Source organism: Gobius niger, assembly GCF_951799975.1.
Source record: "Gobius niger genome assembly, chromosome: 17".
Classification (NCBI taxonomy): domain Eukaryota; kingdom Metazoa; phylum Chordata; class Actinopteri; order Gobiiformes; family Gobiidae; genus Gobius; species Gobius niger.
The window spans coordinates 18,701,943-18,727,570 of record NC_136868.1 but is presented as its reverse complement, the minus strand read 5'-3'; the positions used below and the strand labels follow the sequence as shown (position 1 = coordinate 18,727,570).

General features: G+C 40.4%; 1 protein-coding gene across 2 annotated transcripts in view; it reads left to right on the top strand.

Moving 5' to 3' along the window:
• The window catches only part of agbl4 (AGBL carboxypeptidase 4), a 236,883-nt gene that overhangs the window by 146 nt on the left and 211,109 nt on the right, over nucleotides 1-25,628 (top strand). Inside the window, exons 2-3 of one of the 2 annotated variants that reach the window (XM_079575203.1) lie at nucleotides 1,259-1,381; nucleotides 17,414-17,538. In XM_079575203.1, coding sequence (XP_079431329.1) covers nucleotides 1,259-1,381; nucleotides 17,414-17,538 — 248 coding nt within the window. Of the gene's footprint in view, nucleotides 1-1,257; nucleotides 1,382-17,413; nucleotides 17,539-25,628 lie in introns of those variants that run through there. The other variant, XM_079575204.1, reaches the window with a different exon arrangement.

Genomic DNA, 25,628 nt, shown 5'->3' with positions numbered 1-25,628 from the left:
GGGGCTTAACAAAGCTAACAGTCCCCTGCTTTCTAACATAAGTTCCATGCATGTTTGGATATGTAAATGACGGGACAATGCAACTGCGGCTAACTCTAGCTAGGTTAGCTGCTTCATAGATGTAAACAACCTAGCTAATTTCAGCGGTTTTGTGACCTAACGTTTACCCTTCTGCCTCTTTTTTTTAATAAAAGAAAATGTTGCAATGCGTTTCTCACGATACGGAGAAATATAGCAATCTCTCAAAAGAGCGCGTAAAGTGCAGGTGTGATGTTGCTGTTGTTGGTGTGTGCTAGCTAGCTCTATTGCCTGGATTAGACAGACCAGCTGTCCAACCTAACTCTTCGTTCCCCACATATTTCTGCTGACTAATGTAGCACAGGCTACTCTTAGCCAGATTTATTATATAGATTATTTTTGTGTTTTTATGGCAAGCACTTTGGTCTGCCAAGGTGTACTTGTAAAGTGCAATAGAAATACATTTTGATTTGATTGATGTATTTTTTAAAATGTCATTTACTGCTTCAGTTTTATCTTTAAACTCTTAATTTACGCTTGATATGGGATTCAAATTTTGACAGGGCTCACCAGTCTCTCCTACCACATAGGCCTATATAAAACAAATGTACTATCAGTACCTCTAAAAAAAAGTACCTTGGAGATGAAAAAAACACTATGGTATCGAAAAGTTTAGGTGCTACTTTTGTTGAAAATAAAAGTATCAAAAGCATGTATCGCAAAAAATGTTACTGGTATATAGATAGACCCAGTTTTGATGCCTGTTGGTCAAATAGCAAGAGGGATCTTCATCAGGGCCCTGACGAAGATCCTGCTACTGGATCAAGACACGTAGGCGTCACTAATAAAGGACTTTTAATTTTACCATCAGAGTGCCTCGGATTTTTGCCCACTCTACACATTTTGTAAGGGCTTTTAGCTTTTTTGTTATTAAAGGAAATTACTTGGTTGTTTCAGCTCAAATAAATGATACAAATTTAAAAGAAATTCTCTTTTATGGAATAAATGTACATTATTATTATATTTTATGGTTCTATACGACAAATATTTTAGTATATAATAGGTATCGAAAAAGTATTGTTAAAGTACCGGTATTGAAAACATGCTACAGTACCATGCCCTGCTTATAGGCCTATATGGAATGTGTTATTTTAACTGGATGCTGAGAAAACACTTAATGTGTAAAAAAAAAAAGAACTGTGATTAAACAAAACAAATGCCCCCCTTTTTTTCCCTTTAGGCAGTGAAACTGGAGTGGAGGAGGCACTTGTGGGAAATGTCAACAAGCTGACAGTGAGCCCACCAGGCTTCTCAGGACCTCCACGGAAAGGACATCTGGTCTTTGACGCTTGCTTTGAGAGCGGTTAGTACCACAAGTTTGGATACTCAGATGTATAAAAACAAAACAAAACAAAACATTATTCTCCAACTTTTTATTCTGATAATGCCAAACTTTAAACTTTTCCCCCTTCAACTCTCTTGCTCTTCTATGTCAATTAATATCACTGAGTTTTGTTTGTGTTTTTCGGTTGGGGTATACAACAGGTGTTTTGTATAACAAATAACAACAAACCAACAAACAAGCAAAAGTATGCCTCTTTTTGCTTTTTTTTTTAGGAATGAATAAGTGTAAATTGTAAATTAACATTCTACCTAGATAAAAGGGCCATAGAAACACAGACATTGATTAATGAGCACTGAGGCCCTCATGGAGATCAGCTAACATACCAGTATCTCAGGCTCCGGATGTATCCTCTGAATTATTTATGAAATTGATATTAATCTCTTTCCAGTAAATGCTTTACTATAGTTAGCAAGTAGACGTGGCCCTGTTTAGCATAAATAAATGTCCTTTTACAATTTTTAGGCATCACATATGATAAAGTGACTTATTATTAATCTTATTATTATTATTATTATTTTTTATTATTATTATTTTTTATGATTGAGACATCCAACCATCTTCTTGTCTTTTTCTGGACTGGATTGTAAGGCTCAGATAAAGTGGAAGTGTTTACCCTAGGTTTACTGATTTGGCTGGAAGGGTATGGCTTATTTTACATCTTTTTTGTTACATTTATTTGTTTGTATGTAAAAATGTATGTAAAATATTTTTACTGGCTGACTGGATTATGTGCTTTATTTCTTTATTTATTTGGAACTGCATTAGTTTCCACAAAGGGGTCACTAGTCTTCCTGGGGCCATACAATACAACACTGCAATTTAGAAAGTCTTAGGAATACAATGTACAATTCTTGTATTTCTCCATATTTTGGCAGAATATTTTACAGAAGTTTTCCACAGTTAATCTAATCTAATAGACCACATCTACTAGGTCGATGTGTCATTTTGCATAAAAACAGAAGAAGCCCAAATCAAAGTCACTTTACATTTCTACGGTTAGGAATAGGGCTGGGTACCGTTATTTTTTGATAGCAGTACTACATATACTATACTAAAATATAGGTCATCTAAAACCATAAAACAGAGCAACGATTTATTCCAAAAAAGATCATGTTTTTTATTTTTATGTGTATCCTGTATATATGAGCTGAAACAACCAAGTAACTTCCTTTAATGCTGTTCCTGGACCAACAGGTATCAAAACTTGTTTTTTTAAAGATATAATATTTTATTTATTTATTTATTTATTTGATACCAGTTGTACATAAAATTGTTTCTGGGGCTAATGGAAGTTCATTCATGCTAGCCATTTGGCTGGGTTTTTGGAGCTAGCTCCATTATGTAGAATATAGTGAAAATCAAAAAATCAAACATGGACACAAGAGTGGCAAAAAGTTTCAATGGAAAGTCTATTAGCGCAAGCAACATCTGGTGCCTGCAGCCTGCCCCCACTTCCTGAGGGCTTCTGGAACAAGTTGGCTACAATTAGTCCATTGATCTACAGTCTATGGCAGACCTGGGTAAAATACGGCCAGTGGGCCACATCCAGCCCGCGAGATGATTCAGTCCGGCCCACAACTTGTAGAGCATAAATTCATAAGTGTGTCAAAAAAAAGTAAGTCTCTAGCCCATTCCTGTGCGGAGTTCTGTTTTTTTTTTAATTAACCAGAATGCTCACTCCAGCCACTAGGGGACAGATTACATAAGAATAAAAGGAAAGAATTCCACAGGTGTCCAGCAGAGGGCGCTGAGATAATAATAAATCAAGATATAAACAACACATTATGTGACTTGCAAGTGGGAAATGGACAGTCTGCCCCTGGACAGTTGTGGCTACAATAGTAGCTTACTACCACGGAGTGTGGAGTGAACAAATATTGACTACAATGCAACAATGTACAATTGTGACACATGCTTGTAAAGTGTAAAGTGTAATCCGTTTTTATGAGGCTGCAGTCCTGTCGGGCTCATTATTATTCATTTATTGAAACAATGTCCTCAATGTATTTTCCCTATCAGAATTTTTTTTTATTTTGGAGTTTTTGTCCCATATATTATACTTTTATCCCGATATAAGTTTGAGTTATTGTTGGTGTGGCCCTTCGACTAAATTCAGGCTTCTCATGTGGCCCCTTCTGAAAATTAATTGCACACCCCTGGTCTATGGTTTACTTTAAACTAACTGGACTTTAACACATTCCCACTAGGACTACGGCCGTTCTGTGTGCAAAAAACGCACGCAGAGCGCACGTGTTATGTGCTTATTTTTGAGCCGTAGCCTGGCCGCAGACCAGAGTGCATCGATCGCACGAAAACTCCGATATATAAAGATTTACATGTGCCGGACATTTGTGCAAAGTTTTTGCAATATGCGGAAGGGAAGAGGGAAGGCGAGGACAGAACAGGTGTCTGAGAGGGAGGAGAGAGAAAGGCGTTATGTGTGGTGTTTTATTTATTTATTTATTTATTTGATAGGGACAATGCATATTGATGAACAGTTGCACATGAGCACTGTAAACATGCCAGATTATAGCAGGGATGCTAGTTTCCATCTGTAGTCCCTAGGCAGGCAGCACATTTACAATTTACAATTAACATAATGTGACAACAATAAATGCAGTAACAACTAAAAGTGTTCACAGGCCTGGTTTTCCTTTAGCTACAGATTGTGTGCAGTTCTTGCAAACTTCATACGAAGCCCGCATGGAAACCACAGTCAGTACGTTTATTGCAGGCTAGTCTTACAACTTCCGTGCGGTGGCACGTCCAAGCCACTGTGTGACGCCCATTTGACTTTAAGGTTGTGGGTGCGCAGTGATCTGAATACCACAACTACATTCTCCACGAACAAAAAATAAACGCAGCGATTTGGGAAACGGCAAAAATAGCATGGCCAAAAAGTCGTATGTCCGGTTGTAACTTGCTTTATTTATTCATAAACCAATGTAGACAAAACAGAAAACTAACTGTACAGAAAGTCCCCCACAAAAGATTTAAAGCAATACAATGTGTGCCTCTGTTTCTCAATGTTTATAGGTGTGCAAGCCGCAAAACAAACAGGTCCGCGTGGACCTAAAGGCGTATTGGGCAGGCAATGTATGTCACAAAACATGGATTGGATTTCTCAGAATACATGAGTTTATTATTGATTCGCAGAACAGATTTGGTAAAGATGTTTGTTTTACCTATCGGTGATTGGCGCTGCATAAAAAAGCCCCCTGACAGAGCACTGACTGCGGGTCGGGTTGTCCTGCCAAAATAATGGTTGGGGAAACTGCAAAGGCAGCAGTCTCAGCAGCAATACCCAAACTACCCAGTTGAGCCCACGAACACCACAGGGAGAACATGCAAACTTCACACAGAACGACAAGATCATCTTAAGAGCACTCGTGCCACTATTCAATCCAAATAAATGCAATTTCTAAAGCAGATGTTGTTGCAGAAAAAAAATACAACTACAGTACTAAGCATACAACTAATTATTTTGATGCACCTCAGATAGAATTGTGCATATTATATATCAAATCACAGTTAGCAGTGCCAGTGACAGTAAGGAAATTGGAGATTGTGTACATTGCATGTTGCACAGGGATGTGCATTTCTCTTAGCTATTGGAATGGTGTTATATGACAACTACTATCTATGTTAGTCATCTTAAAGCGATCACATGGCAGAATGCTATTTCTCAATGAGACATTTATTTGCAATTGGGCGTTTGAGCCCTGCTTCATTTCCTTTCTTTCCGTTGCTTGCTTCACACCTATTTCTATGTTATGTGTTGCACAGCATTTATTTGCATGTGCAATGCAGAGTACAGTATAATTGGTTTATTAAAATAGACAGTGGTAATGTAAGGTGTTTGCCAAAGCCCTAAAGCCTCATTTGCATTTAGATGAGGCTTAATTCACTTTGTTGTCAGCTCTGAGTCTGCGCTGATCAAGCCAGTTATGGTCTGCGGATTTTCTTACTGTAAGAGGCTCGGCTAAAGGTCTCTGGCATATTGGCTCTTGACTCTTATTGACCTATTAGAGCCTTTCCTGTTTTCTTTATGGTTTAATGGTAAAAACAAATTGTATTTGTGAATGTGTTTTATATAACCAGGAAAGTCCCACTGAGATTAGGAATCTCATTTCCAGGGGAATCCTGGTCCCAGAATGGAACCTATTGTACATATTTTAGGGAAATCAGAGCACCCAGAGGAAACCTACGCTGACATGGGGAGAACATGCAAACGCTACAAAGAAAGGCCTCAGCTGGCCGGGGATTGCACCCAGGACCTTCTTGCTGTGAAGCACGAGCGCTAACCGCTACATCACTGTGTTGCCCTATTTGTAACACACTTTACATTCAGAGAATCTCAGAATGCTCCAGAAAAGACATGCCAAGCATCAACAATTATAAGCTCTATTTCAGCGTCTTTAATTGATAAGTTTTCATTCATCTTTCTTTATTTGTGCAGCTGAGTATTCAGCAGATGACATGACAAAAAACAAAACAAAAACCAATGACAGGTATGATGCCCAAAAAGGGTAGGCAGAAGCAAGGAGCTTCAAGGAGTTTCAATTTAGCTTTCAAAGAGTCCTGGTTCTGTGTTTCTCTCTGGCACATGTATGACGGGGCGTGCCCGGTGATGCATTTGTAAGTGAGTAGCATGATGTTATAATAGATCCTTGCAGAAACAGGAAGCTAGTGCATTGAATATAGAATGGGATTAATATGGTCATTTAAATGAAAATGGCCACAGTGATGGAATGGTCAGAAAGGGACCCAAGTACTTGCTCTTTGTGCTTGGCCTGCATGATCCCAGACCTCACCATGTGCTTTTTTTTTTCTTGTTGGGATGTGTAAAAGTTCGTTCCACCACTACCCACTCTCACCGACCAAATAACCACAGTGATCAACTGAGTGGATCGTGGTATACTGATATCCGCCTGGGAGGAATTCTCTTATCGCATTGATGCTGCCCGTGCTGCAGGTGGAGGCCACATTGAATATTGTAAGACAGGAAATAAAAGTTTCATGTGAGTAGAAGTACTTGTGACTTGGCTGGAGGTTTCTATTTCTTTTTCTTAAAATATTGCATGATAAAAATCGGTTCATCCCTTTTGAATTACCCTGTATTTGAAAGGTTTGGTAAAAGTTTCTGTAAAACAGTGTCAATCATTAGGTGGTGGCAACTAGTATTTAACCATTTGTTGTTTTTCTTACTAGCGTGTCTTTCTTTTCACCCACAATAAAATGCAAATGCAGTCTTGCTCATTTATATGATTTTATGCTACTTAGCACATTGCATAATCATTGAGGTGAACTGAAGATTTGGTTTATCTGTAAACACTAAGTCATGGTCTATTGTTGTGTGTTGTGGAAGAGGCAGAGATCCATGAAAGTGATAAGAGAAGCCTAATTGTTTCTGGAGTGAAATCCAAATGGCATTCTTATCTTGTCTTGTCACATTTGTTTCGACACTTCAACTGTTGACATTTTCTGCTAAGTCCCAAATTCTTTGTATGAGTGAGCATCTTTCTCACAGTGGCACTTGATGGTGAATGACAGTTCATGAACACCACTGGTGCAGATGTTAATAAGCCTTCATTGAGTGTTTAATAAGGTGCATTGATAAGCTGACCTTACGTATAGACGTACCTGCTTAGTTTAACTTTACATGTACATCTCCTGGTGCAGAACCTATGTTGGTGGTTTGATAACTGCTCACGCTTTGTGTACTGTTGTTGTATCTTTGCGTAAGACTGATGTGATTATGAGCATAACATCCTCCGGACCATTTTCACTGTCTGCAGTGGTGTTCTTGCCTTACAATATTAAGATCCTGGGTTTGATTTCAGTACCGTGCAAGCCTTTTTGTGTTAGTTAGTTAGAGTTAGTTAGTTTCCTCCAGGTGTCTGTCTCTAACCTCCATCAAAATGTCTGCGTTATCAGCGGTTATTGTCTTCTTAATTTGTCTTCCAGAGCAGTGTACAAAAACACAACAATCAGACAGTAGAAAAAGATAGATAAATGCTTAAAAACACATACAAAAGTAGTTTTTCAGTCTCTCAGTGGAACATCCCAGTGAGAGAAGTCTGGAGCTCACAGAGCTTCTCTGGTGGGAGAAGACCGGGTTCAGGGGTGGCTGTGATTGGATAGTATCGCCCTGATTTTAGAGAGCGTTCTTTGCTCTACCTTTATGAGCCAGCTCAGCCTCTGAATGTATTTGTCTTAGTGCTGCCCCCCCAACACACAGCAGCATAAAAAGGAAATTGGACAGACGTATGTTAATACGTGGGTCAACCACGTAACTTACAGCAGACCCTTAATAAGACCAGCCGTCGAAGAAAGTCCATCCTACTCTGCCTCTTCTTGTACACAGCATCTATGTTCACTCTCAGCCTGTCCAACTGCAGCCCCAGGTACTTGTAGTTGGAAACCACCTCCACCTCCGACCCCTCGATGTTGATGGGCTGCAGAGAGGGTGGCGTCCAATGAAAATCCAGATCCACCTCCTTGGTTTTAGTGGTGTTCAGCAGGAGCTTGTTCTGCTGGCACGACTCCACAAAGTCCTTCACCAGGCCCCTGTACTCCCCCTTGTCACCCTCCCTGATACATATTGCCTGAGTGTATCAGAGTTATAACGGAAGTCAGCAGTGTAGAGGTTGAAGAGACAGGGCGAGAGCACCGTGCCCTGAGGTGCTCCAAGGCTGCAGGTCAGTGTGGAGGACCGACATTCCCCTGCTCAAACAAACGGTGACCTGTTGTTGAAATTTTCCGAAACCCCGCACGAAGTGGACGTCCACAGCCTTGATGTTGAGTTTTTTCTGGAGAAATCTGGGATGGATTGTATGGGGAGAATGCCCCCACATACAGGTTGGGCTGCAAGATGAACCTTTTAAAATTGAGGTTTTAGCTACTGTGGTTTTATTTTATTTTATTTAACAGGGTGATATAGATGTTGCCATTTGTTGCATTGCACCAGAGTCATCCTGAGGCAAATTTGCATCTGCAGTCCCTGGCTTGGCAATGGACAACACATAACATGTTTAGCATACAAGTCAAGTTAGTTTCTTTGGTTCAACAGAGAGTACAATTGTACAACTGAACTAAAGAAAAATGACAAAAAGAAAGATAAATTCTTGTTGAGGACACTTTCACCTGCAGAACAGAATTGCTTTGAGCTCCTCATAGATGACCTTAGGCTTTTACTCCCTGGTATAATGATAATTAATTAACAAATCCATTCCTTGTTGTAGATATTGAGAGAAAAATAAATCAAAGCAGATGAGGCTGACAGAGGATTGGTAATGAGGATAAATGTTGAAATGTTGCAATGTGCGCTTTTCATTAGGTTTTGCTCGAGACGTTTCTGTTTTTTCTGTACATATAACTTTTGTGCTTGCTCGGTCTCTCATTGTATTCTTTAAACTTGCAGACTTGACATGTGGCTACATCAAGCATCCAATTGCCCTAAATATCCTTAAATGCATTAACGTAATCAATTTGCTCTGAAGAGTGCTCTGTATTGCACTGTTTGCAGCCTCCGATTGTATCCGGCTCTTTGTTGTTTCGTATTGCTCAACAACTTGAGACTGCTGGGCCACTTACGACTGAAAAAGAAGATGCATTGGTGTGAGTGGGAAGGAGCTCCTGACGTCTGATGTATTGAGAGGCACTCGGGCTCTCTCTGTCTCTCTTACATGTCCTTGGCAGTGGAGAAGCTTCACTGCTCAAATCACTAAATGGCCTCTCCAGTTTTCCCTTTTAGCACTTTTCTTCTCTTCTTCCCTTCTTTTGAGACAGCTACACACTATAGAGATAAATTTAAGTTGTCTGGGGACTGTTGGCAAGAACATTGCTTTTGATTTATACCATTTATCAGCCATAAGAGATTATTCTTTAGTCTTTATTATTGTGTTTTTATTATTGTCATCTCATACCTCTTGCGTTTTGCAGGCCTATTTTGTGGGCTTTTATATCAATTTTCAGCATATCATGTTAGCTGTAGATTGTGGAAGTTATTATATCTGCATGGTGGTGCAGTGGTTACCACTTAAAACATGTATAATAGGCGAAGATGAATGAGAAATTGAGAGTGTGTGAAAGTGAGAGTAATTTGGCATCTGCACAGTAAAGTGAAGATTACTGCGCGGATTTCGAACTACTCCTGGTATTATTACGCCTTACAATATAGTCCCCTCTTTTATCCGCTTAGAAAATCCACATTGTTTAATTTTGTGTCATTATACTTTGTAGTGTAACACTTCACGTAACCATATTTAAATAGGGAAAACGTGGAAGAGCTTTGTAGCTTCTATCTTGACCAGTTTTGGAGCTATAGTGGAGAGGGGGAGAGGCTAAATGCTAACGCCGTCTGCGCTGTGTTTACGTGGTTGAAGGCACGGGTGAAGATCAGACAGGTCTTAAAGAACTCGTCAAAGCTAAGGTAAGAACATATCTCAGTATGTAAAAACGGTGGCCTATTCCTTTAATATAGGAGGTGCAGTTACACGTATGGCCTGAGGTGGCAGTAGTGAGTGTAAAATGGTGAACTTGCATCTAGCCCCTTTAAGAAAACCCAATCCCGATGACTATTTTTGAAGGCGTTTGTTACTAACGTGGAACACTTCTGGACAGCTGAGGACTACTTGTTCCCTCTGGTACAGTTTTAGTTCTGGCCTTATGTATGCTGTTCTCATAATGTCTAAAGTATGGCTAAATTGCTCTGTTTTTCCTTGTTCAGCCAAAACCCTCTCAAACAATCTCTGCGTTTTGTAAGTTAATTGTTGATGGCTGATATAATCCATGTGTTGGAGACCCAGTCGGCGTCACCTCATCTTCTCCAAATGTCACTAAATGCTAGCTGCTCTGAGAAATGGTCAGCAATGAAAGCATTTGATTGTGAACTGTAGAACAGAGAACGGGAAAGGTTGATGGAGAAATATTGAAGAAACGATATGAAATGGCACTGTTGTTTACTTCTTCCTAATCGGTATGATGTGACACATGCAGCAGGTTTGACTTTGTTGATATTTTTATATTTCTTGCTCAGGGCTATTTGCTGTTCTAAATGTACTTTGGAACATGGCTTCTCACTGGCTCTGGGCCCGCCTCTAGCATTTTGATGAGTGTGTTATTAAAAAAAAAACAATACTACAACCACTTTCAGCATTGCACAAATGCCACTTCCACACGTCCCTCCAGGGATTCATCCAGGAATCCGTTCCCTAGCTTTTCTCTTCAAAATCCAGTTTTGGATTTGACATTTCATTTGTCATCCTAGATCACACACTTTTGGAAAATAGGCTGGATTTGTAATGCTTTATTAGTTGTGTTTTGCGCGCTGTCTGTGTTTATTCTGCTGATTTATTTTGAAAAGCTCTCGGTGAGATGAGCTTCACTGATGTGCCAAGGTTTGTTTGATAACACAAATGCACGTGATATACTTTTATAGTGAAGGCTGAGTTCCTGACTGGTGGAGGATTTTGATCAAATGTATTTGGTGAGATTGCAGGCAGCTTTCTAGTGAGTCTGCTGCCACGCTGTGTAAATATTCCAATTCATCACCTGGTAGCTCTGGTAGTGTATATCAAAGTATCCCTGTAATGGCATGTTCTCTTTGTTGTTCTTGAGTTTAATAGAACTTTCTTCATTTGGTCAATTGGGTAAAAATGTGTAATGTTACATTTGTATTTCATAATTCTCCTGACCCTAATCATGTAGATTAGAAAACATTTCTGCATTTATCATTTTTCCATCACAAATTTGACACCATTTTAACTTTCCTGTTTAGTTGGAGAACACCATCCCAGAAGAAGACCTCCTCTGTTTAAATTAGCAAATTTATCAAAATGAAGGGGATTAGCTTTTCAATTAATGGATTCACTTTACACTATATATTAATTACATTGGGTTTCATGGGTATTGCTTGGTGGGGTGCCTTACAAAATGATTGCTGAGAAACACATTGATCTTGTGCCAGGCCCCTGAATGGCATTTGGGGCTGTCTCTTCCTGCTCTCTGTTTTTTCCTGAGCGACTTTATGTGCTTCTGTAGGAGCTCTGTAATTCTTCTTCAGACACAAAAGTGTCTCCTGTTGCTTCAAAATCCCCTCGGTGTTTAACAGACATAATATTGCATAAATGCACATGCGCTGTGGTAGTATTGCCCATGGCCAGCAGTTGATACACAGTGGGAGGAAAATGTATATGAACACTTTGCAATTTCTCACATTTTGGTCATAAAATGTGGTCATATCTTCATCAAAATCATAAGAATGAGTAAACAGTGTCTGCTTAAATTAATACCACCCAAACAATTGCATTTTATCATATTTTTATTTGCCATAACATGTAAACATTCACAGGACAGGTAGGTAAAAGTAAGTGAACACAGGAATCTCACTGACCTGCAACAGTCTGGTAAAGAGGAATGGTCCGAGATTCATCCTGATCGTTGTGCACGTCTAATCTGCAACTACAGAAAAACAGTTGATGTAATGATGATTACACGTTGTCTAGGCCCTGAGGCAGCTCACAACGATTAGGATGAATCTTGGAACATTACTCTTTGCAAAACTGTTGCTGTTCAGCAAGATTCCTAAGTTCACTTACTTTTTCCTCCCTGTCCTGTAAATGTTTACTTGTTACAGCCAATAAAAAATATTACATGTAATTGTTTGGGTGGTATTAGTTGCCAGTTAGCTGATGGAATAAAGTTGAAATTGAATGAAGTTGAAAGTTTGGACGAAGAAATAAAAATGGACAAAGGTTTCTCTGAATTGTAATTTAGTAGACTATTGGACATGGACACTTCACTCAGTTGGGTAATGAGTTATGATGATAATTGTGTGAAACTCATTTAAGTGTGGGACAGTTCATTTATACTGACATTAGAATTAAAAATTCCTTAAAATTAAAAACAACTATTTTACAGGTCTTTTGAAATCCACACAATCCACACAATCCTCCAAATGCTAGTAGTCTCTACAGGTGAATGTGTGCCTTTGCACGGCGCAGTCTCTTTCATAATGAGATACCACTGAGTCCAGGTCAAGAGGCATTTGCTGCTTTGTTGCACAGAGCTTTAGCTCATTTAAACAACCGCTGTCCGATTTGAGGCGATTTGCCTGCTCGGTCAGTCAAACACACACGGGAGGATAAGCACCTTGGCCTGTAGTAAACTCCTGCCTTTTGTCAGTGTCCCCTGTTCTTCCCTGAACTCCCCTGTGTTGCTGACCCATTGGTTACCGGCCACTGACTTTTTTTTTATTTTTTACCTCCCTTGTTTCTGCTCTTTTCTCACATTGGCTCCCTGTGTTCCTAAACTCATTACAGAGCAATCAGCCCCAGGCGTTGAAGTGTGCGCCCAGAGGGAGCAATAACTGTAAATAAACAGTCCTGCAGGCTCTTCGATAGCATGTTACCAGGATGATAACGGTCCGTCTTAGTGGGCCTGTTGACCTTCTCCCTGCCTGAGGCTTTGCCAAGGACTCCTCAGCTCCCAACACTTTTATCTGCAGACTTCCTCAGACTTCCTCTGCAGTCGCACGCCTATGAACTGCTGCACCACAAGGAAAGGACAGGGAGGAAGGAGGTGAGGAGACATAGGAGGCAGAAAGTCAACAACGGAATACACAATAGAGGACATCAAAGTTTGCTTGTCCTTCTGGTAGAAGTCCGACCTTACATATGTACGGGACAGCCTCTGCAATAGCTTAAACGTAAACATTACCTATAATATATTCGTCACACTGCAAACATAATGTGAATAACAAGACCTATAATAACTTACATTCCATCACTCCCTCTGTGTGAAAAACACCCGGCTGCCTTTAGATGGGACGCTGATTGTGTAACTACTAGTTGGTCCAGGAGTCTACTTGGAGAACACATCTCTTATGGTCCAGTCCTCAGTGCTAATGTGGAGTGTCTGCATGTCCAGAGCTGTGGGGCTAAAGCACTGTCTGGATGAGATTGATAATGAAATTAAGCTAGAGCCAGTCTAAATGCATCTCTACAAGCCATTACGACTGCACATGCTTCAGATAGAGCTCACCACTGTAGCTTCAGGACATTTCAGGGGAAAAAACACAATTATGAAAGACTAGTTGAAATGGGTTGTTCTGAATGTGCAGGCATGGTGGTGCATCATCTGATATGTATCTGTCCTTAGGCCTGCAGCTTGTTCATCTATATTGATACAAGGGCTCCCTGGAGCATGGATGGACTCGTAACTGTATGATTTTCTCCTTTATTGCTCTCCCAGATTGTCTCATATTATCCTGTTTTGTTATATATTCACTTTATTGTCTTAGTATTGCAGACCGTATACTGCCCTCTCGATAAATCAACATATCCAAGTGTTACATGCTCTTCAAGTAGGTTTCCCTTTTAATCTGATACATGGTGATCTTTTAAATAAAGTTGCACTAAGTAGCGGACTTAACCTAATCCAAGCTGTTAGCCGTGAGTGAGTGCACTTTAATACACCTGTTAAGTCGTTAGTTTGTGCAAAACTTGGAGGTGACCTCTTTTATCTGGCCCTCAGATGAAGTGATACCACATCAGGGAAGAAGACAGGCTTTAGGAAGTCATGAGGCGGAGATTGATGTTGCCTCAGTGACTACCTGCTTTCAGACTGGAGAGAGGTGGAAATTCAGAGAGAGGGAGAAGCAGAGAGAGAAACAGAGAGAGAGAGAGGGGGAGATAGTGAGAAACACAGAGCGAGGGGGAGACGTTTAGCTGCTGGTCTCAGCTCAGACCCCTCCACTTTGGCTGCCGGCGGGAATCAATTCTTCCTTTATCAGTCCCTCTCTTCTGTGTCCAGGAATCCTGCTCACACCGCAGAGCAGCCGCGGGGAAAACTGATGTGTTTTCCAATAATGAAATAAAACACAGCAAAAATAAGTTTAAAAAGGTGCCTGGCTGGTCTGTCCCTGTAGTTCAGCACTCTTTTAATCTGGTGTCTGCTGGCTAAATGCGCTTCTGACTCTGTCTATGTCAAGTGAAGGAGCAGTGCTGTACAAGTACTGGGCATGGCTTTAATGGGGAGGTGTATGTTTGCAGTTAATGACAGCATGTTAAAGAGTACAAAATTATAATTTAATTAAAATCGAAGACAATGTAGTCACCAGATTGAACACCGTCAATATAATTTTTAAACAACTGTGTGTGTTAACGCAGCCCTTCTGTCGCCTGATCCATCTGCAGAGGAGAGCCAGCGGCTGCAGAGCGGCCTATTGTGTGGGCCGAGCTGTGTGACTGCTCCCCCTTGTACCCCTATAATGGGATTACATTAGCCAGGTTCCTCCAGCCGCTCGTTCTCCTCACTCTCTCTCTCTCTCTCTCTCTCTCTCTCTCTCTCTCTCTCTCTCTCTCTAGGCACACACACACACACACACACACACACACACACACACACACACACACACATACACACACATTTTGAAGGAGTATCCACCAGGCCAACTAATGTTTGCGCCCTGTTTACTTGCCTCTGGTCCTGTGTAATGAGGCAGCCTCATGCCCATTTCAACAACTTTTGTTTTCACACCAATATCCAGTTGTTCCACTTCACTTCAAACACTCTTCACCTTTTGCTCCTTTACCGATTCAGAGAGACACAATGTTGGAGATTTTATTCATGTTTTATTTTGCACAAATAGTTGATCAGAATGGCAACAGGACAACACTGTATTATAATGTTTTGTTCACTTTAGTGTAAAAGGGTGAAGCAAGAAGCAAGTCTTTTCAATGTTCTCGCCGTCATGCAAGAAATGAGACTGTGTATCTTTTAACTGGGCCTGTTCTTCTGGGCACTGGACATTATGTATTTTGATAAGTACAGTGCTTTCCATTACAACTGATGGTGATTTATCTGTTTTAGCTCATGATACTCCATTTCACAATATAAAGAAGTTCTTTGCGTTAAATACAATGAGACGTGTGATTGATTAAAAGGGTCATGCTAGATTCTGGAGTTAGCCACCATAAAATTAAACCATGGATCAATGGCATGTCATATCGCTGCAGCTCTGCGCTCTGCACATGTAATTCTAACCTTGAGGCAGCAGCCATCTCTCACGTCAAGCTTTAGCATCAGGCTCAATAACTCGGCCGCCCGTGGCTGCAGTTGCTACCAGCTACACTGCAGTGCTCTGCTTTGGTCTATCATGTAAAACTTTGATCTTTTGAGAATGAGACTTGCCACTGTGTGTTCAGTGTTATGTTTTTCACACTTTGTCTGGTTTTAGCTCATACAGTTTGTGTTTTTACTATTACTGTTCTTACTGAACTTATAACAGCCACTTGTGTGCTTTACTGGCTGTCTGTGATTTGAGAGTTAGAGTGGATCAAATCCATGACACATGTGTGGACAGGTGCCGTACTAGTAAGTAATGTTTATTTATATATAGTACTACTGTCTGCTTGCTTTTTGTCGCTATAGCTGGGTCTGCTACAGTCTTGTTCTGCTTTCTCTGGGCTTTATCTGCTCTCAGTGAGTCTGGATTGCACTGCCACTGGTGAGTCTGCCAAAGGATTGATGCTTGTCATTCACTCAGTTATATAGAATAATATCAGTTCATTTACAGTTATGGATACAGAGAGTAAATGCAGTGTGTTACTGCACAAATAAACAAAACATTTGGTGGGTTTGGTCACAAAAGACATTTCTTACTTTAACTGCTGAGGCTTTCAGCATTTTGCCAAGATACAAAGTTTTAGGGCTTGGCGCCTGGAGCAAAACATTGTGTCAGATCGCAATACTTTATGGTGCAATACCAAGTATCGATACTTTATCAAGTATCACAATACTTTCAATACTTGTTTGGAAACATTTTTATCCTGCGCTCTTTGTTTTCCAGAAACAGTTGCACAGCAATTTGTTACATTTTGTGTAAATGCACTTTTCAATCTTAACACTTCAATAAATGTGAAATGGTCTTTTGTTTATAAACTTTGGACACATGATTTTTTACACATCTTAAGGTAAACATATCACACATAATTACTTACTGTATAGCAATACGTATCGAATCCTTGAGATACGTATTGGATCGTGACAACAGTGGATTTTCCCAGCACTACTAAGTATGTACACTCTCCAGAGCAATGAATCATTGCATGGGTCAGTCCAAGGGGAGGGTTAGGTCACTATTCTGAAGGGTAGAGAGTAACATTTATCTATGACATGGATGATGTTTTATAGAATTGCTATTGTTTATTTGGAAAAGTTGGACTATTGAAAAATGAAACAAGTCCTTCAATAGAAAACATTTTTTTTCTTTAAACCGAAAACAGTGAACTGTAGTGTTTGTCATTACTAAACTTGAATTACTGATCTTGATAACCACTAAGATCTACATAAACATAAAAGATGGAGCAGAACTACAGATAAAGGGGTAGAACTACATAGTCTGGATTAATAAGTTCTAATAAGGTCTTCTTTGTCTGGGTTTGCAAACAAAATAAGGTCCACAAGAACAGACCATCCACCATCCACATCACTTTTCAGAGTTGAGGATTTCAAAAAAACATGTTTACCAGGTGTCAAGGATGAAAGGCTTGAGACATCAATGTCTTCTGTGTGACCCAACCCTGTCCACAAAACGTGACCCAATGCTTGGATTTTACCAATGCAACCATTTTAGATTATTTTCACCTCCAGCCATAAAACACATGGCATTTCGTCAATGATTAAGATACCTACTTAGTCTTTCGATTATTACTATTCATCCTGGAAATGATGATAAATAAAAGTCAAGTTCTTCAGTGCGAAAGGCTAGCAATCAAATGTTTCCAAAAGTTGGCATGTTATGTAGTTATTTTTCTTAGCTCTGGTTTACTCACCTTCCAGGCAGCTGCCCTCTAGCATCCATAAACAGTACTTGGTGGAAATGTCATATCAAGATTGGCTTGATATGACATGATTGACTGTACCTTTGATTAAATGTATTTCTTTTGTTGTACATTTATAACAAAATGTTGTAAATTTGTGCAGGAAATCTGGGGCATGTGGACTACATCAGTGACTTTGAGTTTGACCTCTTCATTCGCCCTGACACCTGCAATCCTCGCTTCAGAGTCTGGTTCAACTTTACCGTGGAGAACATCCGAGAAACACAGGTCAGCACAACACTTTTTTCGATTTATTCATTTTATACCAACAACTTTTCCATATGAGTTTGAGTGATTTCTCACAACTATTTAGGTTTAGGCAAATCTTGCCTTTTATCTTGTCATTTAGCAGTTTGTGTCTGAACAATTGTGGATCATAACAGCGTATACAATCATTGTTGTTCATACACTGCTTCACACACCTAATGATGCACTTTTGGATTTAAAACCTCACCTGTGGACACCTGGTAAGGGGTTTAATGCAGACCTGTTGCCATTTGTCACATAGAGATAGAGTATACTGAGACAAATATTTTATTGTTGTTATTGCTATTTCGATATTAAATATATTAAATGACGTACTGCAGGCTGTCACTTGCAATGAATGAATGTTTAACAGAAACTAGCAAAGATTAGACTAAAGCCAAAAGCACAGTGAAAAGATGAATCTGGAGCATACTGTTGCTGCGCTCTTCCTGTGGAGTGTCCTGCACAGCCACAGTCTATCGAAGGCTATCAGGCCATCTCCCTGCAGTGCTGTAGTCAGCACTAATCACATTTTATGGCTGTGAGATGAATGGGAGGCCTAGGCTTGAAGCCGGATCGATCCCAGGGCCAGATAGTCCAGCGGCAGCAGGCTGCAGCCCGGGCCAACAGGATATTTGCTCTTGTGGCAAAATAACATAAAATGTATGAGAAAAAGTGACTGTGCAGAGAATGAGATAGGCAACAAAAGATTAATAAAATGAGCACCTTCATCCTGACTATAGTGGCACAGATAATGCACATTAATGACAAACACTGTTTATTACTCCTCTGAACAGCACTCAACTGGAGGCTTCCTCACACACTTCAGCCTGGTATTATCCCAGCATCCTTCTTCATCAGCCGCATGAATGTAATCTACTCAGTGGATAGTGTTGTGGTTATAGTCAAGGTGTGTGCAAGTGGCTCAATTAAGTTTGCGTCTGCAATCATCCCGTTCCACATAAATCTTTACGCAGCTTCCTAATGCTTGTAATATTCAGATATGAGACCAAAAGTGAAGAGAGAAATTAAACCGCTACAGAGAGTAATGGTCTTAGTAAATAAAGACTGTGTGCATAGCTATGTGGGAGAGAATGTGCTATAGAGATATCAGCAGGTTCCAGGGGGGAGCGGGCTGCTGGAGTGTTTCATCCAGCTAAGCCTTGCTAACTCTTAGTCTGAGCCAGGGGAATGGGGAACAGTAAAAGCCCGTGATATTGGAAGTGAGATGGCTATTTTGAAGGAATGTAAGCTGGTGAAACAGATTTGGTCTGCCTCAATCAGCTTAGCAGCTTTGTGGAAATTGGCTTCACTGTGGCACTGGTTATGATGGATGGCTGGGTGAATGTCTCTTTTTTGAATGTCCTTTATTATTTAGTGTTTCTCGACTTGATTCAAAATGCTGAGCATAGCTTCACTGATTCTTAATTTGTTGTGCCATCTTGTATTTGGCACTGAAAATTTTGTACAAACCAGGCAAATTTTTGTTTCAATTATGGAAGTCAACATTTTATACAGTATTGTTAGTATCACTTCTTCTGGGTTGTTGTTGTGGCTTTGTTGAGAATAAGATATACCAAAACCTAATATCTGAAATAAAATAGCTCTCTAAAAGTTGTTTATGCCCATCTCTGCAGTGAATTTTACCGAGACATGTAACTCCTATCCCCGGTATTTCCTTTCCGCCTGTGTCTGTTATGGGCAGAATCAGTGGATGACTTGATATGACACCCCATTGGGTAAGTTGATATGGCATTCCATTCTGCTGAAGGGCTGTGCTTGATGTCAGGCTCCGTGAAGGGCATGGCTGTGAGCTATTATCATAGGAGCCTTCGGGGAGCCATTGGTGGAAGACAGGCAGTAAAACCTAGTGCCGAGTGCCTTCAACTCCAGCCACTGCTGCAGGGCTGATTTGTGCACCTCGCCTGGCCAGGGCTAGCATTGAGCAGCAAGGAGCAGGGCGTTCACTCCATTTCATCCCACAGGAGGAACCAGGCAGTACTCACTATCCAAACACATTTCCCCTGAAACAAGACTAAGATATTATTGTTGTGCTTTTCTAAATAAATTATTATACAGTATAATGTGTATCATTCTCACTAAGGAAATTAGTTTTGACTGCATTGGCTTCAGAGAAAGGACTGGTGGACACTTTTTTTTAAAGGCAGGGTCAGTGTTGTACTATACTTGCCTGCCTAAAATTTTCCTAAAGATAGCCCTATACAATAATCATTTTAGTCCTTTTCTTTTATTAAATCATGAATCTTGTTGTAGCTAATCTATATAGATCCAGATCAATATAGCATTTCTTGATCAAATTCAAGTTATTCAAAAATATATGTCAAGCTATTAGTGAACTTGTGCTTTCTCACATTTTGTGTTCTGTTGAATACAAATTTGACACTGTGACTACAATATTGTGATTCAAACATTACTTGTCAGTAATATAACATAATGTGAGCTAATTGAGTTAAAAGGCCTTCAGACACGTTTAATGGGGTGACATTTCTGAATGTGTAATTTACTTATCACACTGATACATATTAATATTCTGATGTCTTTTCTGGAGCTGGGGATAAAGTGCTGAATGAGACACTGAAACAGAGACAAACAGAGCAGGCCAAAAGCTGTAATGGATGTGATCCACATTGATTTCTTTGTATAAAGACACAGTCAGGGCTGAGTAGAAGGTCCAGGGGCTGCACTTACCAGAAATGACTGCTTCATGTGGTGCAATATATTCTCCTTCTGTTCTAAATACAGCACAATGCTTGCTCTTCTGGGAAGTTGGCTACTGCATGTCATGTTAAACATCAATTCCAGGCTCCATTATTATTGGTGCTTATCTGAGCTTGTCGGTCTATCAGGCCAGAGTGGAGTGGACAACTTTGAACGTCACCTCCAGTAGATGTTTATCACAAATATATTCAAATTGCAAATACTCTGGCGGAGGGGCAGATTCATTCTGAATTCTGCCAAAAATAGAGTGAATTAAGAAATGTTCTGAAGTCTGACCGACATGTCGTCTTGATGGAATCATACAACCATGGCATTAACTGAACGGATTTGATCTCTGTTCTTACTCTGTATCCCTTCTCTTGTCCTTGGTGTTGCGCTGGTGTCCATGGTGTCCTTCAGTGTTGACAGGAGGAGGACAGGCAGGTCTCTGGTGCAGTGTGGTCGGGGCTTAATCATTGGTGACGTAGCGTAGCCAGAAGTGCTCACAACAGACATCTGCTCTGTGCTGGGTGCCCACGGATGGCCTGTTGGGAGGGCTATATGTGGTGTGATGCTGGAAGGCTGGCTAATCCACCTCACTTTATCATACGCCATAACACACAGAGGCAACATGCGCAACACATGTGCAAATATCAGTCCTACCGCGTCAAAGCCTGTCAATCCAGCATGTACGTGGTTCAGAGAAGTATTGCCTTTAATGCCTGTGTGCCTCTGCTGCACATGGTGTAAGGTAGATAGGCATGCGTCCCGTGCTTGTGGTCTGTCGTTTTCTTAAAAGCTGGTTTTCCCCACACTTAAAGACATAGGCGTATGTGTGTAACTCTGCCAAACGGATTATTGCACTTCAAACACTTTGCATTGGACCAAAAAGTTTAAGTTTCCTAGTTTCAAACCCTGTCAGAAACTTCTGGAACTACTCAAGCACTATTTAAAAGATCCCACACGACATCAGAAGGGGGGGTAGAGTATCGGAAGTGACCTTTTTGCTGTTAAGAGGAAGTCATTGTCAGGGCTGATGCTCCCCAGATCACTCTATAATGACGTGGACAAAGGAATATGACAACAGTGGCAAATGAATTTTCAAATTGTCCTCCTGATAGCAAAATGAGTTTCCACTGGGTTATCTCAGCTGACGTAAGGTTCCTTATCAAAATTCATTGCCTTTAGCTTGATGCTTTATTCACTTAAAGAAGGAGGTTCAGATCCAAGGGCATGTTTTGGAATAAAGCAGAGTAAAGAGACTTTTTATTTGCTGTCTGTAAAGAATTGTCTACATTTAAATAGAACTGAATATGAGCGTTTGAGAGATTTAGAGTGTCAAAGGTTCTGACGGGTTAGTATAAGTTCTGTATAGGAGAAAAAGTGTGATGTTCTTGAAAAAACACTAATAAACAAGTGTGAATTTTAAATGTTAATAGCTTATATATATATTATATCACAACCAGTACGGTGATTGGAGATCACAAATGGGCACTTAGTACTTTCACTGAAATACATTTTTTAATACATTTTTGACTTTGTCCATCTCAGCTGACTATTTGATTCCTATAGCTGCACTCAAAACACAATAAAGTTGCTATACTATTGAATTCAATATTTCTGTTATTGCCTATAGATACTGTCAAGTTTTATGTAAGTGGACTGAACTTGAAAAAGCCAGAAGTAGATGGAGGACAGAGGCTCAACTCGGCTTCATTACGTCTTTTTATTTTTTAGACTTTGTTGTTTTGCTTCAGAGAGCAGCAGTTAGCAGTAGCAGTTTATAGCAGCAGCAGCAGGTTAAAAACCTTGGAAAGGAAAATACAAAAAATAATAGTATTTAGGCTATGAATGCCTTTTTAAACAGATTTTAGTTTTTTTTTTTTTACCACTTCCTACGTAAATCACAATTTTTAGCTGTATTTCACCAATTAAGCATACATTTTGACATAGTTTGTAAATGTCATATTTCACACTGTGCATGTTTAGCACAATGATTCCCATAAATGTTGGAAATGCATACATGAACTATAGATAACATACCAACAATGTCTCCACACTCTTCCTTGTATTGACTCCCTTTGATTATGAGGCAACAATGCCATACACCTGTCTAGGTGGTGCTGATCAAGGCAAGGACATCACAGTTCACTTGTTAGAGTGCTCTCTGCTGATCACTAAACTATAACCATTAACATTTACAAAGACAATTCTGTCAAAACATTGGTACATTAACTTTTGACAGCACAGATACAAACGGCAAAGCACCATACAATGGGGCGTGGCCTAGCCGAGGGGTGAAAATAATATTTTTTCACTCTTTTAAGCTGTTTTCTGGCGACTTTAAACATTACACACACACATGTAAATAAAGTCAAGACAAAATTAGGTCCATATGGATGTTTTTTTCTCACAGCAAATTGTTCAGTAGAAGTGAACAACAGCACTTGTTGCTAACGTGAGCATATGTAGCATGAAGCTAACGTTTGCTTCCTAGTTAGCATTGTGTGTTTTTCAAGTATTTATGGGCTGTTGAACCACTTTGATCAATATCAAGGACTCTGTATCTTTATTAAGTCAAAAAATATATTCATAATTCAACATTTTGATTTTGTTAAAATAATAGTGGAGAAAGGTCATTTGTTTTCCCCCTCGAACATGGTCGAACATGACCATGTATGGGCAATTCCAAAGATGCCGCTCTATCTACACCCAGTACTGTTGTTGTTTGTTGAGCTCTGGAACGTTGATGCGGGTTAACATGTTGTCCCCTTATGGACATTTTTCCTTTGCAATTGACTGACCCTGCAGCTCCACAGATCTTGAGCTGGGTTGGACTATCTAGTTGTGCATGATTTGGGCTCATGGGAGAAACAATCTTCTTCTTACACAGGGAGAACATGCAAACTTTACTCACAAAGGCCCCACACAATCCAAACACTGTTCCCCCTGCAAGACGACAGTGTGAAGTTACCACTCTGTGTTCTGGATGTGGCGTGATGGCGCAGTGAGGGCCTGCTGCTGCCACATCTGCATGAGGAGATGATGCCGCCGTGGAGACATGGATCATCCTTTTGCACAAAGTAATGAATACAGATTGCACAGCGGATTGAGAGGCCGCGCAATCTGCTGCTGCACAAATGAAACAACTGCAGCACTAATCAAATAGTCTTTTCATGCCAGCGCAGCCCTCAACTTGGGTTAAATTCAATTCAGATTCACAGATTTTCAGGCCTGAAGGCAGACGGCAAGGGGGAGATCTAAATGTTGTAATTAGACTATTGTTTAATGCACACGTGTGTCGATGTGCGTGTGTGAGGGGGAGAGGCGACTCTTCTCTGGCATCATTGTCATTAAACACTCGGTTATTTCAGATAGCAGTGGGAGGAAGTGTCCAATCACAGCAAACACACACAAACGCGCACATTTAGCTAATTATGCCAACTGGTGGCATGGGAGAACACATTTTCCTGCATTGTGTATTTAGGGAACAGCAAGGAGCGTTTGAAGGAGAGCCGCGGTGCCTCTTTGATGCCGCTTTTGTTTAGATGTTTGTGCGGTTTAATAATTTAATCAAGCCAAACGTCCTCCTTCTCGCAGTATAAGTGTGTGTTGGTGCAGGCTAATTACTCTGCAGATTGTTCTCCTGGTGCTGCAGATGAGAGAGTAGATCCAGGAGGGGGGAAGAGGAGGCTAAGGGCTGTAATTTAACAGTGCTCTGATGCTGAGGCTGTCTGTCGACTGCTGCTTTATTGTTCTGGGATGATGCTGACAAGATACTATTGTAATGTTCCTTCTGAGGGGAATGCAGTGTTCTACTGTATTCTTGTACTTTTGACTTTACCCTTAATGTTTGTGAAGTGTGTGCATAGTTTAGATCGTCGGTTGTTTCACCAAGTGTTGCACCGATCTCCGAAGACTCGATTATGCACGTCTGCAGTACACATTTTTTTGTATTCAGCAAACATTGGCAGGAAGCAGGAACAAATATGGAAAGTGACTATAGAGAACATCAACACTTTCATTTTTCTTTTAATATAACTGGACAGTGTTATTGATTGCAGCAGTGTGGTAATCATTTTAGGTTTGTTATTTTTTTTCAGCTTGGATATTTTTGATTTGTTGGAATATAACAAATAGAAATAATTCATCTACTTCTAGTACTCCTTAATATGTACTCCACAAACATTTAGCCACACAAGCACATCAGCAATATTACATTTTAACTGTTAAACTGAGACCTATGGCCCCATTGTTTTGTGAGCCTCAGAGGGTAGAAGAGGTTACAGCTGCAAAGTGCCCATCATAAATATCACAACGTCTAAAAATGCGTCGACTCTGCTACTGCATGACTGACCTATTGGGCTGAGCTGCAGTACAGTTTTCACCATTTTCTGTACGATCGCAATATCTGACTATGCATTGGCCCTTGCAGATTAGAATTTGAATTCCAGAATTGTGTCGTAGTTGGCTTTATGACTCTTTAGAAGGTTGTAGCAAATGTCACACTTCAGGGCTTAAATATTCTGCTGGAAAAACAGTGTAGTAACATTTAAAATGCCGTCGCACAATGAGTCATCACTAAAATGAGATTTACCTGGGTCCAAATGAAATAAGCAGATCATGTATGAAGGCAGGGGACAGGACACAGGCTTTGTCCTCCACAAGATAAGGTTAGTGTGTTTGTAGCAGCAGAATAAACAAATATTCACTCAAGAAGATTGCTATTGTTGTAAATAAACAGTTCGTTTTTGAAGAGCCTGCAGTTCTAAAGACGGGTGTTTGGACAATTATTAATCTGAAGTGTCTGAGACGTTCTTTTGCCAGTGCGCTGTGTTGCCGAAGGCTCGATAGCAACTGTAATAACCTGTTACTCTGCTACTTTTGAAACATCTCCATGTAGCCGTTTCAGTTGCTCTTATCCAGCCTTTCATTGTTTTATTGCTTGTTCTAAGAGGCTGAAGTGACTGTACAGATGTGAGGACTGCTGAGGGGGTGGCTGTTGCTGTAGTGCTTGTTTGAACAGGGATGCTTCCACACGTGCGCTTTGGTCTCAGCAGCAGGCCTCATTTAGTCTCCACACTGTCACTGGTCTGTGCGCCGATTGTTTGATGCCTTGCCAAAGAGAGGAGACATTTATAGCCACAATGTCCAATCAGTACTACATTTTTGTAAACGTGGGATGAGTTAACAACACAATAGTCGTGCGGTCTACAGGATGCTCCCAGCACTATCTCTCCGCAGCACCTGGGTGAGTTGGCATCAGCACTTTGAATGGCCACAAATCAAGACTCCAGTCTCACCAGTGCCGCTTTCAGACACACAGTGGGAGTGAACAGCAGAGAGCAGTGCGT